At 37.0% G+C, this 18,219-nt stretch overlaps 1 protein-coding gene across 1 annotated transcript in view; it reads left to right on the plus strand.

Annotated features, from left to right (window-relative positions):
* pde8b (phosphodiesterase 8B) overlaps positions 1 to 13,278 on the plus strand; it is a 35,233-nt gene extending 21,955 nt beyond the window's left edge. Inside the window, exons 14-22 of the mRNA XM_028463316.1 lie at positions 743 to 907; positions 5,427 to 5,472; positions 6,873 to 7,002; positions 7,736 to 7,934; positions 8,012 to 8,229; positions 9,127 to 9,265; positions 9,356 to 9,523; positions 9,622 to 9,751; positions 11,560 to 13,278. Of these exons, the coding sequence (XP_028319117.1) occupies positions 743 to 907; positions 5,427 to 5,472; positions 6,873 to 7,002; positions 7,736 to 7,934; positions 8,012 to 8,229; positions 9,127 to 9,265; positions 9,356 to 9,523; positions 9,622 to 9,751; positions 11,560 to 11,669 (1,305 nt within the window). The 3' untranslated portion in view covers positions 11,670 to 13,278. The remainder of the gene's footprint in view (positions 1 to 742; positions 908 to 5,426; positions 5,473 to 6,872; positions 7,003 to 7,735; positions 7,935 to 8,011; positions 8,230 to 9,126; positions 9,266 to 9,355; positions 9,524 to 9,621; positions 9,752 to 11,559) is intronic.
* Positions 13,279 to 18,219: the final 4,941 nt, after the last annotated feature.

Genomic DNA, 18,219 nt, shown 5'->3' on the forward strand with positions numbered 1-18,219 from the left:
CGGTTAGTTGATGGTTTTATCTCACGATCACAACATTATCAATAATCCACTCAGGTCCTCACATGTTCTGTGTTAGTATGTGGAGCTGTGAACTGCTGGATATACGTCACAATATCACTCTGTAGAGCCATAATCTCCCTTTTTCCTGCTTCTTCCTGCTTTGCTGGCTAGCATCAGTGGCTAATCTCTCATCTAAAGGTGTACTGCTGCCATCTTCAGGACACAGTTGGTCACTACAACACCCCACAGCTTAGATATTGATGAGGGACCTTTGCCGGGGTGTTTTCTAGTAATCCCCATGAAAAAATGCAAATGACGAGTTATCTCGTCAATGGCACTGAGTGTTTGGATTTAAAATGACGAGTTATCTCGTCAATGGCACTTAGTGAGTTAATGTTTTTCTGTTTCATTTTGGTGTTTTTTTTGGTCGTCTTGTGTGGTTTTTGTGAGTGAATTTGTGCATTTTTGTTGTCATATTTAGATTTTGGAAAAAATGTATTAGTATTTTTGTTATTTTGTGTGTTTTTGGAGTTACTTTGTGTTTTTGTAAAGTTAATACTTCTTTTTTTTCTTCTTTCTTTAATTGTAGCAAAAGTAGCTCTGGTGCTCTGAAACTAAGTGCTCACACAATTTTATTTTGTTAAACTTCAGATATATTTTCGTCCAATACAAAGTAGTATTTTGGGAATGGTGCATGGCATGTGTAAAATAATCATTTTATTCTTCTTCTTTTTTTTCCCAGGTGATAAACATCATCAACGCAGCACAGGAGAACAGTCCAGTGACGGTGGCTGAGGCTCTGGATCGTGTGTTGGAGATCCTGAGGACCACTGAGCTCTACTCCCCTCAGCTCGCCTCGAAAGAAGACGACCCCCACACCAACGACCTGGTGGGGGGGCTGATGAATGTAAGAGGCACAAATACCTAAAATAAGACGTTAAATCACCATTAAAACATGGAGCCAAACGTTGGACTCGTTGGGTGGGCGATATTAACTAAAAAAATTATCCCAATAATTTCTGGTATTATCCCGATAACAATAAAAATCACTATAAATAAAAACATAAATAAAAAAAATTCACAACTTAGTGTAAACCGGTTCCTTACAAACACAAATAAATTAAAAGTAAAAAATTAAAAAAGGCTACAATAACTGCTGACTCAAAAAGTTCATGAGCTGATATTTTGCTACAGGTTCATCTCTGTCCCCGTGTTTGTGGAACTTTGGGTGGATCTGACGGAGGAACTTGGATTGGTTCCCTTTGTTGGATGTTTATCTGGTTTTAACCAAGTAGTGGTTCATGATGTATCGTAGCTCGGTAGCTTCAGGTAGCTGAGACGAGCACTCACACACAGTGAGGGGGGCGGTGGCAGTGCACACCGAGGAGGTTCTGCGGTAGAACTTCCGTAAACAGTGTTCCGCTCCAGAGAATAATAATTTGTTGACAACAAACAGGGGATTTTTGGAGACATTCTTGGCTAATTTCAGACATGGGAATTGATCATTTGTATCGTGGGATGACATATTGTTACCGGTGAGAATGTTTTTGACGATAAATCATAAAGGATGAAATATTGCGCATTCTTACTAAACACAAAATATTCCCACGGGTCAAACCAAATGCTCAAATCCTGCAGCTTCAACTCACACGACCTCATTCTCAGCTCTGCTCCTCCTCCAGATGATGATTTCTGAAACTGATCAAACTTCTGAAAGTATAAGTCTCAAGTACTGCATAAAAATACTAATCAAATATACTGCAAGAGAAAAAGGAAGGACTAAAAAAATGAGTTCAAAATAATACTAAAAATAATAATACTTTATTTAATGCATAATACTTTTTCTGATATAAACTGTCAATAAAATGTCAGTAAAGTTCAAATTAAAACACATCTGCAGAAATTGCTCTTCATACATGTGAAAAATGAAGAATAACAGATAACAAATGTCCTTAAATCTACTAAATGTCCTTATTATAGATCTATGCCTAACAAAACACATTATTATGTATTAGAGCCTGTGTTTCTCCATCTTGAAATCATGTGATTGATGATGTCACAGGGCCCCACTGCCTGTAAACATTCCATTGTTATCTATTGGAGTGAAACATTCAGCCTGATTTATACATCATTTAGTAGCTTTTTAGATTATTTAGTAGCTTTTTACATCATTTAGTAGCTTTTTACATAAGTTAGTAGCTTTTTTGTTCATTCTCTCTACTACTCAGTGAAGGCAGACTCATTCTCTGTTCCCTCTCTCAGACCCGTATCTGTCCTCGCTGCTGCTTTCTTTTGTCTGGTCTCATGAATCTAATAGGAGCCTCTCTTTGCATCTCATCCAAAACCAGAATTATGGAGTTGATCAGTTGGTCTCTCAATGCAATCGACCAAATTTTTTCGACAAAAAGATCGGGCAGTGGTGTGCCCGCCTGTCCGTGCGTTACGTTTGCCGCTGGATATGCGCTCAACCCTTGGAACAAGTGGCAAGTTGTGTCTGTCGATTCTTTCCTTGGGAGACATGGAAGACATCTGCATGATTGGAATTAGGGTAACAGGCATGCTGCTGATTGGAGCTAGCAGCTTTCTGACCTATTGCAAAAGTCTTTATTATGTTGGCAGCTGTTTTGGGAAGGCTCATTTCTGAAAGATGGAGCAGAGCTCTCAAAACTCAGACTCATGTAATGAATGATCTCAAAAGCAAGCAGGAGACTGCTTTTGAATTGTTTACGCAAAATTGAATATAACCTGGAGAAGTTGAATGTTCAGTTTGCTAGTTAAGACCACCTTATAAGCCTTTTCACACACTCGCTCTGGCTCAGTTCTTCCGCATTAGGTCAAAGGTCAAGAGATATGAACTCACCATGGCCGACAGTGTAGGAAGTGAGTCTGACAGAGATTTTGATTATTTTTATCGTTGTAGCGTTGATTCCTTAAAATATTTTTTTGCACAAACGTGGCATCAGTCTTCAAGGCAGAAAGACCAAGTTAAAAGATTAAAGATTAAAGATTGAATTAAAGATTAAATCGGGGCTTTCGCCTTTAATTGGCCATGTAATGTTATTACATTAATGGCATTTGTCCTCTGCATTTAACCCATCCCTGAGGAGCAGTGGGCAGCCATTTTGCGGCGCCTGGGGAGCAGTTCGGGGTTGAGGGACTTGCTCAACATCCCACAGTAATGGCCCAGGTGAGGCTTGAACCGGCAACCCTCCGATTACAAGCCCAGCGTCCCAAGTTAGCTGCTAAAGCTAATGCTGCTAAAGCTAATGCTGCACACTAGCTGAAAATTCTGATTTTGCCTGATGTGACCCAGGTTATCGTCAAATTTTGTAAACATGAATGGGCTGATCAGTGCTGTTTCACTTAATCAGAATCAGAAAATACCTTATTTAAATAAACGACAAATTAACAAATCTTATGACGTGTACAGAGTATATAATGAATCAATTGTATTTGTCAAAATAAGTAAATGGAGGTTGTTTTGGCAAATGTACGGGTCCTGGCTACACTGCTTATGCTCCATAAAGTTTTCTAGAGTACTAAACATGATAAAAGGCCAAAATAATGATCAGATTCCAGTGATCAGAAAATGGCGCTACAGTATATTCTGTTGTTCTCTGTGTATTTTTACCATCTCACAGTACCACTACCATTAATGTCTATTTATAATATTAAACAATATAATATATCATTTATATTCATCAATTTTATCCACACATTCAGCTAACCATAGATTGTGCCAGGCACATTATTTTTTGCGACTTTTCGTCTATTAAAAACAAATCAAAAATCGGGCTCCGAGCATCGATGCGTACACATCCATAGATTATAGCTACCAAATTTCAGTGAGTGGCGTTTTGAGTCCGGTAGCTCGGCCTAATAAAAGCACAAATATTCATTGAAACATGTTGGTTGAAAGCTGGTATAAGTGAGCGACTGTAGTCTGCGTGTTGCACTACTATCGTACAAAAAACACAAACAGCGTCGTTTTGACATTTTTATACCACTTGACCTATGACCTCCGCAGGTCGTGCATGTGCACTTCCAGAGTGTGAAAAAGCTTATTGGATCACTGCTGAGGGACCGGGACTCACCCACAACACCCCCCCACCCACGTGCTATGTTCTTGAGTTTTTGTGTGACTGTTTTGCTTTTGGTGCACGTACACCGAGGAGGTTCTTTTCCTAGTTTTCTACTGTCCTCCCCAATAGGGAACTCAGTTTAAAGCCTGCCTTTTGCCCTCACCTCTCCTCCTGTTGTTCTCCCACTTTTCACCTAAATACTGAGCGCCGCCCTTGTGGCGACTCTCAGTTCTCCCGTTCTTGTCCTCCCATGTTATATGTGATTGTGTTTTCATGTTTCTTTGGACAGAATGAAACTGACATGAAATGTTGTTGCTTTGTAACATGTGCAATGACAAATAAAGCTGATTCTGATTAGTAGCTTTTTAAATAATTTAGCAGCTTTTTCAGTCAAAATGCCAACTTGTGCTGCTTTTGGTTGAACTAAATAATCAGGAAAAGTTAAAGATCTCGACGCAAACCTCTTTTGTTTACAGAAAGAGAATAAAAACAGACCCAATAAATAACCTATGACCGCAGGGGGTTTGGTACTAGACAATGAAGCAGAGAAGAAGAGCTCTCCTAAGGGATCTTTACTCTCCGTTAAACAGTGCGTTGAAGGACTCCCACCCAAAAGGACTTCTATCCTCAGGGTTTGTGTGTCTTTAACAGTAAAGTTATTAAATTATTAAAAGTTAATAGAAATTAATATGGTGCAAAATAATGTTTTGTTCGACATACATTTCAAAGGTTTTAGTTCCACATTTGTAACAACAGTGGAGAATTTATTTAACTGTGAATGTTATCTAACACAATGGTTCCCAATCTTTTTTGTCCCATGTACACATAAGTACCTTCTATATAATTTATTATGCTTTTTTATTAGTGGAACAGTGGGCTCTCCTAAACCACTAACTGTGTCTAGAACGTTGGTTTCCTAAGATTTAATTTACAACTTCAAAACAATAATTGTAATTTAAAGTGTAATTTATTATTTTGAAATACAACGCACTTTTATGTGATTACTTCAATACAGTCAAATACGGCCTTCTTTGTAAAATGTAGCTAAATATTGTCTCCTATTGTCATTGTCATCACGTGTGATAAAATGGCTTCTACAATTTCAATAAATTAAAGGAAATATAGTATTTTATTGAGCAATAGTATCGATTGTTTGTGGTGAGTTTGTCCAAAAAAAATAGCCAAAAAAGGAACATTTCCCAATTATTTTTAAATGTATTGTTAAATATTTTCCCAAGTACTCCCTGCAATGTGCTTCTGTACCCCCAGGGGTACGCGTACCCCTGTTTGGGAACATGATGGCTGTAAACGTTTGAACCAATCATGTGTTTCCTTCTCCTCCAGGACGGGTTGCGGAGGCTTTCCGAGAATGAATATGTTTCCTGTAAAAGTAAGTGAAACATTTCTTTAAGCTTTACTAATGACTGCTGAAACCAAACTGCAGTGAGTGTCAAAATAAACTTTATTTTAAAATGAAGAACGTCCTCCAGAACCAGTGGAACGTGGAACATTTTTCTCGTGAGGAGCCTCAGCCTGTCGTCTCCATCCAGTCCCAGGAATAAATATTAGGCTGTGATGAAAGCAGGATAATGGAGTTTTATCTGAGTTTATTTAGTAAATTCATTATGAAGATTCAACTTTAAAGTGGAAGGAAAGGATTTTAGTAGAAACTTTGTCATTGTTGGTCATGTTTACAGCTGAACTTCAGATGTTGAGTCTTTTATCCTTTTATCCTAATGCACACGTTAGACAACGTTGGTTTACTATAGGTTAATTAATGGATGTTTTCCTCAGTTTAACAGACACACTAAGTTATTAACTCAGTGTTGTGCTAGTTACTGTTACTGATGTTACTTCAACCTCCAAATACTGTGATTTACTTTAATCAAAAACTAATGTGTTACTGTGAAAAGTGACGTTTAAACAAAACTGTTCAATTCAACAAAAACTGAGAGTCAACATTAGAATAAAGACCAGTCATAGCATTAACACAGGAAACAACACAAGGCTTTGTATGTTTTTTGTTGTTGTTGTTTTCATTTATGAATATTTTTGTTATGATTTTGTATGTTTTCATTTTGTGCATTTTTAATGTTTTGTATACTGGATAATTGACTGTTATTTTGTCGTTTTGGACTCGTGCATGTCACAATTTTTGTGTGTTTTTGGAGTTATTTTGTGCATTTTGAAGTAGACCGCTGCTTATGTTTTCTGTTTTTTTGTGTATTTCTGTTGTCATTTTGTGTGTCCCTGCAGTCATTTTGTGCATTTTCAATGTTTTGTATAATTTTCTGTTATTTTATGTAAATTTGTTGTTTATATGTATGTTTTTCTTTTAGTTTGTGTGGTTTTGTTTTTTTTTTTTGTTGTCATTTTGTGAGTTTTTGGAGTTACTTTGTGCATTTTGTAGTAGGCTACTATATATTTTTTCTGTTATTTTGTGCATTTTTGTTGTCGTTTTGTATATTTTTTAATTTCATTTTCATTGTGTGCAATTACTTTGGGGGCCACGCAAAATTGGACTGAGAGGCCGCATGCTAACATGCTAGTAGTTAGCTTCCCTTAAAGCTGGTGATTCACTGTAAACAGGTTGTGTGGTTTCTAATACATACTGTGTAGTGTCTCTGTTAGATGTCCCTGGTTAAAATCTAGTTGCTAGTTGAATTAACTTTGGATGTGAACACGGTGTCTCCTTTAGCTTGTAGCTTAGCCATCTTTCCACAGATTAGAGATACTGTTTACTGTGTGTGGTTATTCATTAACAGCTCACTGTGTCTGTGTTGTGGTTAGATATGAGCCAAAGTCAGCTGGCCATCCCGGTTACGCTGAACGATGTTCCTCCATCGATCGCTGAGATGCTGAACGACGAGGAATGCTGGGAGTTTAATGTCCTGGACCTGGAGGCGGCTACGCACAAAAGGTACGACAACGGAGAAACCAGAGCACGAGAAAAAACGCAGAGCGAAGCGGAGCGCTGGATGGCAGAATGGAGGAGAAATTTAAAACAATGTCGATCGGAAAGCAAGAAGTTGATTGAATTTTTAAAAAGTAAAGAGAAGTAGAAAGGTAGAAAAAAAGTTGAAAATACTTTGAAGAATTTGAATTAAAAAGCCAAAATTTAGCAAACATTATGACCAGTTCATCAAATTAACTTCTTGAAGCATCCAATTTGGCCCACAGGAGACAGTAAACATGACAGAGAAAACATGAATCATTTTATAAATGGAACTCAACAATATTTGCAGGGGCTCACAGTTTGATTGCAGTCATTTCTAATGTTAAACAGTTGAAAAAAACCTCAAAATTTTTTAAAAATCCTTTAATTTTTCCTCACATTATTACATAATATGTCCCCTAATTTAATAGAAATTGGTCACAAAATCTAGGAAATTTAAAGTATAGATTCTGTTAGGACGGATATCTGTCACTTATTGCTTGGATATTGTCGGTTTCTTACATATTTTGTATTTTATTTATACATACAAGTGCAAACTGGAGCACAATAATGTTGATATTACTGGTTTTCCAGCATAAAATCAGTTCCCACTGTAGATGAAACTGCTCTGTATTTGGCCCCTGAACTAAAATGAGCTTGACACCCCTGGATTAAATGAACAAAATCACGTAAAAGAAACAAAAATCTTTCTCTGCAGACCGCTGACGTACCTCGGACTGAAGATCTTCACCAGCTTCAGGGTTTGTGACTTCCTGAGCTGCTCGGAGGCCACGCTGCGCTCCTGGCTGCAGCTCATTGAAGGCAGCTACCACTCGTCCAACTCCTACCACAACTCCACGCATGCCGCAGATGTCCTCCACGCCACTGCTCACTTCCTACGTAAAGACAGAGTCAAGGTGCGAGGGAAACAGTCTTGAGTTTGTGGTTGCAGTGAAGGTTACGTAGAGTAAACAACATCTTCTTTTCCCTGCAGAACACTCTGGACCAGCTCGATGAGGTAGCTGCATTGATAGCAGCAACAATCCATGACATGGACCACCCGGGCCGGACCAACTCCTTCCTGTGCAACGCCGGGAGCGAACTAGCCATCCTCTACAACGACACGGCCGTGCTAGAGAGCCACCACGCTGCTCTCGCCTTCCAGCTCACGGCACGCGACACTAAAAGCAACATCTTCAAGAACATTGACAGGTCAGTGTCTGTTAGCGGCCCTCCCTTTCAGTCCCAACACCACGGTCTCATCAGCATACGGGATGATAATTTGGCAGAACATGGGCTCAGAACGTAGCCTTGAGGTAAATGGGGTACAAGTTCATCTGACTTGTTAGGATGTCAGGAAATCAACATGGAAAAGTATGTTTCTAATAGATCAAGTGAGGGGACCGTAAGATGAGAACGTGGCCATCAATCAAGGGTGAAGAACAACAGCTTAGGACTTTCACTGAGAGACCGCATTCAGAACCAGAAGGAGGTCCGAGAATAGAACAGCGATCCTCCTGGATGGGACTAGTCGCACACTTTATGATGCGAGGTCTGCAACGGTATTGTAAAGGCCGCGGTATTTCAATTTCAAAATTGCCGTGGCATATCAAACAGGAACTCAGGGTACATTCACACTGATGCATCCTAGAGCATTTAAAAAGCTCTTGGATTTGTTTGCTCTGATAGTCCTCCTTGTTTGGTCGGTGTGAACACAAAGTTTAGAAAGAATCACATAGGAGAATTCTAGAGTGATTGATTCGAAGTCTCGAGTGATAAAGTTCACTGTGAACACAAGCAAGCTCGTCGTGGACTAAAAACAGGAAGTATCTGAGATGACGTCTACCGCATGGCATTGTGGGTGATCAGGAAGAACTGGCAACTGTGCAAACCAGGGCTATAGAACAACTAAAAGCAGGACAACTTGTTGCCGCTCCATTGTTGAATGTTGGTAAAGAACAAACGGAGAAGGAATAAGTTTGTGAGCACTCTACAGCGCTGGCTGTTCGTTTAGGATTAGAGCTTAAACAACCACTGATTCTCTGTGGAATATTCTCTGCACTGGAAACCTTTAAAAAGCTTTGCCACTGAATGTTTGATTCCTCACAGAAACCAGTTCCGCACTCTGCGTCAGGCCATCATCGACATGGTCCTGGCCACAGAGATGACCCGACACTTTGAGCACGTCAACAAGTTCATCAACAGCATCAACAAACCCATGGTGGCCATAGAGGAGAGCAGCACCACTGTGAGTAACTCTTTGATCAACTGTTTTTTAGTTGATGTACTAAGCAGATAGTAACGGACGAGTGCACTGGTTTATGGTTGTTTCCCTCAGAGCATTAGCAGCGACTGCGACGGTCAGGCTAACATCAGGAACTCCCCAGAGGACCGGCTGCTGGTAAAAAGGATGCTGATCAAGTGTGCAGATGTTGCAAACCCCTGCAGACCTCTGGAGCTGTGCATCGAGTGGGCCGGACGCATCTCAGAGGAGTACTTTGCACAGGTCAGAGGGCAGCGAGTCTTTCTCAGCACTACGTATGCTCTATTCTTGGGTTTCCATGATGAATTGTTCGCCTTTTTGTGCATTTTGTTTGTCCACAGACTGATGAGGAGAAGAGACTAGGGCTGCCCGTGGTGATGCCGGTGTTTGATAGGAACACCTGCAGCGTTCCCAAGTCTCAGATCTCCTTCATAGACTACTTCATTACCGACATGTTCAACGCCTGGGACGGTGAGCACTAGGGATGGGTACCTTTCACATTTGAACCGATACTCGTTACAGTGAATCGGGATCACTACTCAACGGTACCAATTTTTGGTACTTTAATGTTGTAATAAATGTTAAATAATCTGGTGCAGCAGGTGCTCGGTCTGCATCTGATTTCATTCGTTACTGCCGTCATTACACTCTTGTGCTTGCAATGTTGTGTTCAGTTACTACACGGGAAATCACCTACTCTTCCACTCCCTCACAGTCACAAGGATGCGTTTAGGTACCCAAACATGGGACCATTTTAATTCACGTGAATTGGTACCAAGTTGTACTGAAGGGATTTGGTCGGTACCTAAAAAAGTACAGAATTTGGTACCCATCCCTAAAGGCTCAGACGTACTCGGACAGACTCCTGACGGACTACCCACACTCCTCAGAGCTTTCATACTGGAGCGCCCTGCCACATGGTAGTTTCCAGTAAAATCCTCCACTCCCCACAATCCTTAGCACTACTCTGTAGTCCTTGTACTCATGGGACGTGACGATGTGACGATGTCCGCTCTAGTATGTTTGAGCCTGAACACAGATGTGAAGTTCATCAGAGGAAGTCAGGGTTCGGTTTAGCAAAGAGAAAGTTTGTTTACGGTCAACACGACTGTGATGTCACGGAAACATCCAGAGACAGAGAGGACAGGAGGACAGTGGGAAAAACAGGCACAGGGTCAAAGGTCACAGTCAGACACTCAGACAGCTGCTTTACTCAGCCCGGTCACCGAGGGGTCAATGAGGGGTCACCAAAGGGGGGCGTGGCAAGGGGGGGGTCAATGTCAGCTCCAGGGAAGCTGTGCTGTGCAGGTCGGAAATGGATCACACACAGACACACAGACACACACACATGACACGCGCACACATGCACATTAGAGAGAGACAGCGTGACCTTTCAACCACTGCAGCTTCTCTCATGAGGGAGTAAACACTGTGCAGTCTACACAACATGAGCCATTATAACTACACACACTGTGGGATAACAACACAAGCTGAGCTGAGTGATAACAGACAAACTTCCTTTACAGAGATGGTCAACTTTTGTTACACTGAGGGACACAAAAATGTGTTGCTTTTTGTGTATTTTCATTTTGTGTGCATTTGGAGCCATTTTATGAATTTTTTTTTTTTTTTTTTTTTTTTTTTTGTCATTTTGTTGGTATTTTGTGACAGTTTCAATCATTGTGTTTTAGTCATTTTGTTGAGTTTTTTTCTCATGTTGGTTGTTTTTGGAGTCAGTTTGTGTATTTTTCATGTCACTTTTTGTAATTTATTTTATTTTGTGTGCTTTTGGAGCCTTTTTATGAATTTTTGTTGTCATTTTGTGAGATTTTTAGACATTTTGTGAGATTTTTAGACATTTTAGTTGCTATCTTTTTGTGTGTTCTTTTTAGTCATTTTATGTAATTTTGTAGTTTTGGTTGTTTTTGGAATAAACCTGTGAGTTTTTATTGGTATTTCCTTTGTTTAATGTAGTTGTAGTTTTGTGTATTTCTGTTTCTGTATTTATTTCTGTCGTTTGTAGTCATTTTCTGTAATTTTGTGGTTTAGTGTGATTTAGTGTATTTTTGTTTGTATTTTGTTATCGTTTCTATTATTTTGTTGGTTTTTGGAGTCATTTTATGTCATTTTGTTGTTGTTTTTTGTCGTTTTGGTTGTTTTTGGAGTTATCCTGTGTGTTTTTGTTGGTTTGTAAACACAGGGGTCAGAAATATTATATATATAATATATGAATTATAGTTGGACAGTGCTAATCTTATGTTTTTGCGCTCTCCTCTCAGCCTTCGCTAACCTCCCTGGTTTGATGGAGCACCTCTCAGAGAACTATAAATACTGGAAGAACCTGGATGAGATGAAGTGTAAGAGCCTCCGTCGTCCTCCTCCGTCCTGACGCTGAGCAGCAGAGGAACATTTCCTGAACCCCGTGAGTCCTGCTGGGACGGCGTCAGGTGGAGAACCTCAGTGACAATCTGTGTGATCAGCCTCACCACAAACCTGCACTTTAGCTGATGGAGAAATCCTGCTTCTTCAAACTGATCTTTTCTCTCACCGACTGATGAGTATTCAACACAAACGCTTCCTGTCACACGTGAAGGTTCTGTTACTGTATCGGCTCCTAAAGGGTCAAAATGAGGCGACAAAACCTCTAGTTTAACGCCGTGCCGCCATATTGGCCGTCAAGTGTTACCCTTTCCCAATGGGAAAAACCTGCTGCCGTAGCTAGCTTAGCTTTAGCATGTTTAGAGCAAAAAATACAGATTTTTGAGGAGGAAAAAAAGGCGTAGTTTTAACATTATTTTATTTTAATGTTTAATTTATATATAAACGTCACATTAACTATCCTACATGTAAAGTAACCAATATCAGTAATGCCATCATCTTCCAAATTCCTTCAATTTTCAAACAATTTTCAAACAATTTTCTTAAAATTGTATTGAAAAATTTGCAAGAAATTGCAGGATTTTTGTAAAAAAAAAAAAAAGATATTTATCGTATTTGTTGTATCCCAGGAAAAATTTATAAGCCCCCGTATCACGGAGTTTAGAACTAAATTAATCTTCCTGCTGTCATTTTTTACCGTAGATCATTTTCCTGAATTCCTGAACTCCCTGCCATCGCCAAAAGAAGCTAGGCTACATGTAGCATGTGTAGCTAGCTGTGTATCCTAGCGGTACGGCTCTGCCCAAAATAATCAGTTTTGAGTAGAAATATCTCTACGACACGAACTAAACATTCACTTCCATGTTCTGGGTCACATTTATCACACATTTCCACTGGATTTTTCCTTTAAAACAGGAGGAGGCGTGTCGAGCAAGTCAAATTTCGGGGACGATTTAGATTGAAATCATCTGAATTAGGGGTGTACGATATTGGATTTTTGGCTGATAAAATGCTGATTTTTTCCTCCAATACATGTAGAGAATTATCCTGCAGACTCTTATTCTGGCAAATGTAGACATGAGGCCAAAATGACGTGACATCACTAATCATTCCTTGTGCAAAATAAGAACAATTGTTTTTTAACCAAATATACTTGCAGCCTATTAACAGTAACAGTGCTTATCTACTTCATCTTTGTATTTAAGTGGTAAAAAAAAAAAAAGTTTAAAACATTCTGTGGAAACAAATCAAATGGGTAAAATCAAACACTCCTGCAGTCTGCAACACACACACTAGGTGGCGGTGCATATACATATATATATATATATATATATATATATATATGTATATATGATGTCTATGGGTTATTTTATCCATTAGTTATATCTGTGGATCGGCCGATGTTGATTAATTTTAATGCAGATACCGATAACGTACTGATAATATCGTACATCGTTAACATAAGCATCTTGTGCGAGTGTGCAGTCGACGATTTCACAAAAAACATCTAAGGTCGTGAAATACTGGGAGGGGGTCGCCAGATGCCTTTAAGAAACTAAGAATAGATATTTTTAACAATTTGAGCCCATTTTTGCTTATTTTTACAATTTTTCTGTAACTACACCAAACTTGTCATATTTTAACCTATTTTCATCACTTTTTTTTACCGTATTTTTGTTCTTTTTAAATCTTAACCATATTTTTGTGACAGTTCTCCATTTCTGACACTTCTACATCACATTTCAATGATTTTTCTGCACATTTTCTCTACTTTCCAGACATGTTCAGCACTTCTAAACACTTCCTTCCACTTTTACACCTAATGTCACATATGTTGATACATTATTGTCACTTTTAACCTCTTTTCACCATATGCCCATTATTTAGCAGTTTGAACTAATTGTTCCTACTTTTAAAATAACTCTTTTTACCACATTTTCTGTCTGTTTTTATCCACTCTAATTTGCAACTTTTAACTAATTTCCATGGTTTTTAAAATCCCATTTTCACTGATCCATTTTATTAGTGATTAAAACCAGGATTTCCATCTTTAAGATGACTATAATAATAATAATAAACGTTCCTGGATAACAGTGGATATTATTCAGATGAATAAATAAATGTGGTTATCACAGATTCATAGAACAATGGACCATCATTTTACTGACTTTATGGATGGACCCCAAACATCTCCCCCCTTTATTCCCCCTTATAGATGGTCCTGTCTCCACATGACTGTTCTTTAATGTTCATGTTCAGATACAGGGGGGGTCCCCGCTCTCTGGAACTTTTATTTTGGGGCTGAAAAGGTTGAGAACCACTGCTGTCATCGGTTTATAAAGTCGATGATGTAACATTTATCATATTTTGAGCACATGCAACCTGCCCAACAGCACGTAGGCCAATATGGCGGCACAGTTTAAGGTCACGTGATGTGACGGCGTTTGTTCCTCTGATGCTGTGTGACTTCTTCCAGTGCGACACGAACTGTAGAGGAAAAGCTTAACAAACGTTCTGACGATGCCAGAGTGGATGGATCCACTAGCAGCAGCTTCTTCCTCTTCTTTTTATCTTTTCTTTTCTTTTTAAATGCCTGAACTCACGGCGTGTAGCAGCACTTTGATTTTCAAAGCCATAAAAAGAACCATTTCACACACTTTTGTGCAGGTTCTCGTGTCAAAGTGCAACATTTACAGCTTTTCTGCCGATTAAAAAAAAATGTATATTTTTCCTTATAGTTTTTATTGTAATCCTGATTAATTGTTTGTTCCCGGCAGATATGAAGCAATATTAGGCTAAGATGTTCACTTCTGAAAGAAAGCATGAATATGTGTACATGAAGGTTGTTGAGGAGCTGAACTTTTATTATTATTTTAATGGAAATGGTTCCCTTTGGTTCTATTTGACAAAGAATGATGTCAGTGAGGTTTTCAGGGTCAGGGAATTCATTAAAATAACATCAATTATTCTGAATGAGAACAATATTGAAGTTATAGAGCACGTGTCAAACTCATGGCCCGGGGGCCAAATCCGGCCCTTTAAAACATCCAAAGGCCCACAGGGGAAGGTAAAAATGACTGAAAAAACAGTGTCAATTACCAAATCATTTATGGTGAATATCTCAGTAAGGGGTGTAAAATGAATGACAATTTCAACTTAAACTAGGGAATTTTGGCAATATTTGAAAAACAGAAATTTTTCATGGGAATTATTTAATGAAATGAAGCAGAGTTTGGGAGTAATTTTAAATCAGTAAATCATATCCAAACATAAATAGTTTTATACTAATATAATAATACACTTAGAAAAACAGATTTATTTGAAAAATAGAACTTTACAATTAATGAAGTGGAGTTTAATTGAATTTTCATAAATTTGATGAAACTCTACAATATTTGTAGGGGTTCTCAGTTTTAACACCATGGAAGTCATTTTCACTTTCAAATTGTTGAAAGAAACCTAATTTTTCCAAAATCGTCAAAATATCCCCAAATTAAATAAATACAGTCTCTAGCTGTCACTTTATTGGACATTGTCGGTGCCTTATATACTACATACTTTTATATCATTTATACATGGCAAAGCAAAGTAGAACTAGCGTTGAAATTGTCCGATTCCCAACCTCTGTGGCCCACTTGAGATTAAAACTTGTCCGTATTTCACCCCTGAACTAAAGTCAAGGTTGTCAAATTTTGTCAAACAGATGGCGGCCATATTGGATCTTGCTCTAATATGCAATATATATCATTTTAAGCCATTTCATCTCAATCCTTGTCCCCAAAGATCAAAGTTATAGTAAGATTGAAATTCGCAATACGGATGGCGGCCATGTTGGATCTTGCTCCGAGCACAATTTACAGTATTTTAAGATATGTTATTCAATTTTTTCACCCTGAAAACCTATACATTGCCACTGAGTTCATGTTTCTATGTCAAATAGAACCAAAGTTATGACAAATCATCCAAATTAACAATATGGATGGCGGCCATCTTGGATTTCTTGATTTTGAGAGGAAAACATTTGTTTACCATTGAAAATGTACAAATATTCATGCTTTCTTCCAGAAGTGAACATCTTTTTGACCAATCTGTCATGTTATGTGTGTTTTACATGAGTTACTACAGTTGAGTCCAATCTATCTGCTTCCTTTTCATTCATATTTAGGCGTAAACGTGCGTTTGCTTCACGTGTGCCGTCATACGTCAGTGTTAATCATCTTCTTCTCTAATGTTGTGTTTTTATCCTCTTCAGTAGATCTCTATGGAGGGCCTGCCCCCTGGTGGCTGTGTAGAGGAGGTGCATATGGGAAACAAAATGTAACTGACACCATTGAATTTTAAAGTTAATTAAATGCATTTTACAATATGTTCAAAAACATGATTAGATGTTTAAACAAACATAATTTGATAATAAATGCCTAAAATTATAATTATAAATGAAAAGTAATAATGCTTCAGGATGTTTTTAATGGAAAACTGCCGAGTCTTTCTTTTTTAAAAAAAATAAATAAACCCAATTTCCCCTAAAAATGAGAAATGTAATTTTATACTAAATTTATCATATTTAATCTTATTTAATGCATGGAAGAAACTATCTATTTAATTTTATTTTTTATTTAAAAAAAAGAAGGTTTAAGTCAAATATTTAAACAAACTTAAAATTAAAGTTGTAATAAATACATAGATTTTTTTCATAAATCAACTCATTTTTAGAAAAACAAATAATCAAAGGAAATACAAATAATATGAATGAATCTGAGCTTCATGTGTGACACTCTGTGTAATAATGCTTCAGTATTTTTTAATGAGAAACTGCAGATTTTTCCCTAAAATAAAGTCCTGGAAATATTTTTAAAACATTTAAAAATAAACCCAATTTCCCCTAGAAATGAGATATGTCATTTTATACTAAATGTATCTTATTAAATCTTATTTTTAGTGTGGAAAAACAATTTTATAGAGTAAGGGAATGTTTCCTTCCAATAATAATTTAAATTAATTTAATTTAATATAGACGTTTAAAAAAAAAATGACATTTGGAATATACAATTTATATATTAAAAAATAAGTTAAAAAATATTTTTGTAAAAAGTAAAGAATTAAAAATATCACTTAAACTTAAAAAAATATATAATCAAAGGAAATGTGACGTTCATATTTTAGTGCTCAATTCTCATTAATGAATCTGAGCTCATGTTAAACACTGTTTATTAATGTTTCAGTTCTTTTTCATGAGAAACTGCAGAATTTTTCCGAAAATAAAGTCCTGGAAATACTTAAAAAAAATAATAAAAAAATTAAGAAATGTAGTTTTATATAAAATGTATCTTATTGAGTCTTATTTTTAGGGTGGAAAAACTCTTCCATAAAGTGAGGGAATGTTTCATTAAAATAATTTAAAATAGAAGTTAAAAAAAAAAACCAATAAAATTTGGACAAAACATACAATTTTTATATTTGAAAAAACATTTTTTTTTTAAGAAACAATAAGGAAATGTTTCATTTTAATAAAATTAATGAGAAAAAAATTATAATATAATATAAATATAATATAATATATATATATAATATAAAATTATATTTAAAATGATGTTTTCCAGTCAATCTGAATTCCTTCCATTTGTTTGTAATTTTTCCCATCATGCTTTGCTTCGTGTAGCACTGAGCTTCCTCCTGATAGGGCTGATTGATTGATTGATTGATCACTTTCTGCCTTACGTAGCGCTTCCTGTTTGCCTCCTTTGTCCCGCTGACACGGCAGAAATGTGCCAATTATTGATTAATAGTGAGATTAAACCCACGGGATGAAATATCTGTTCAAAGCACACTTTTAAACTTAGAAAATCTTTCTTTTTCAAACACTCTCTGCCTCATTATTACTTACTTTAAGCTTCTCTGGTGCTTTTTTGCTGCTTCTGTACTTTATTATCATGTGTCATATTGTCTGTCAACAGTTTTAATGTTTTGGAAAAGACGATTAAAGTGTTCTTTAAACTACAAATCATGTTTTAGTTCCACTTTTTAAACAGCGATGTAGACTGAAAACTAAAAGCAGGGATTTCCAAACTCATTTTGGTTCAGGGGCCAAATACGGACCAGTTTGACCTTAAGTGGGCCACAGATTTTAGGTGAAAAAAGTGCAAATTGGCTTAGAGCAACAATGAACCCCTGTAAAGGAAGCAGGTTGTCATTTTTGTGCATTAATCTAACAATTTGGGTAATTTAGTTGTAGTTTTGACATTTTGTGTGTTAATTTTTTTGTGACATTTTGTATTTAAATAGTTGTTTTGTCTATTTTTTGTCTTTTGGTGTCATTTTGTCTTTTAAGTCATTTTGTGTATTTTTGTTGAAATTTTGTTGCTTTATTTTTTTATACATTTGTGTGAATTTTGTTCTGTAGTGACTGTATTTCTAGATTTTTGTGACATTTTGTTATTTTTCATATCTTTGAATTGTTTTTGTCATTTTGTATATTTATTTAGTCATTTTGTGTATTTTTGTGACATATACAGACCCTTTCCAAAAAATTAGAATATCATGAAAAAGTTGGTTCATTTCCA

The sequence above is a fragment of the Gouania willdenowi genome, chromosome 12 (genome assembly GCF_900634775.1).
Source record: "Gouania willdenowi chromosome 12, fGouWil2.1, whole genome shotgun sequence".
Classification (NCBI taxonomy): Eukaryota; Metazoa; Chordata; class Actinopteri; order Blenniiformes; family Gobiesocidae; genus Gouania; species Gouania willdenowi.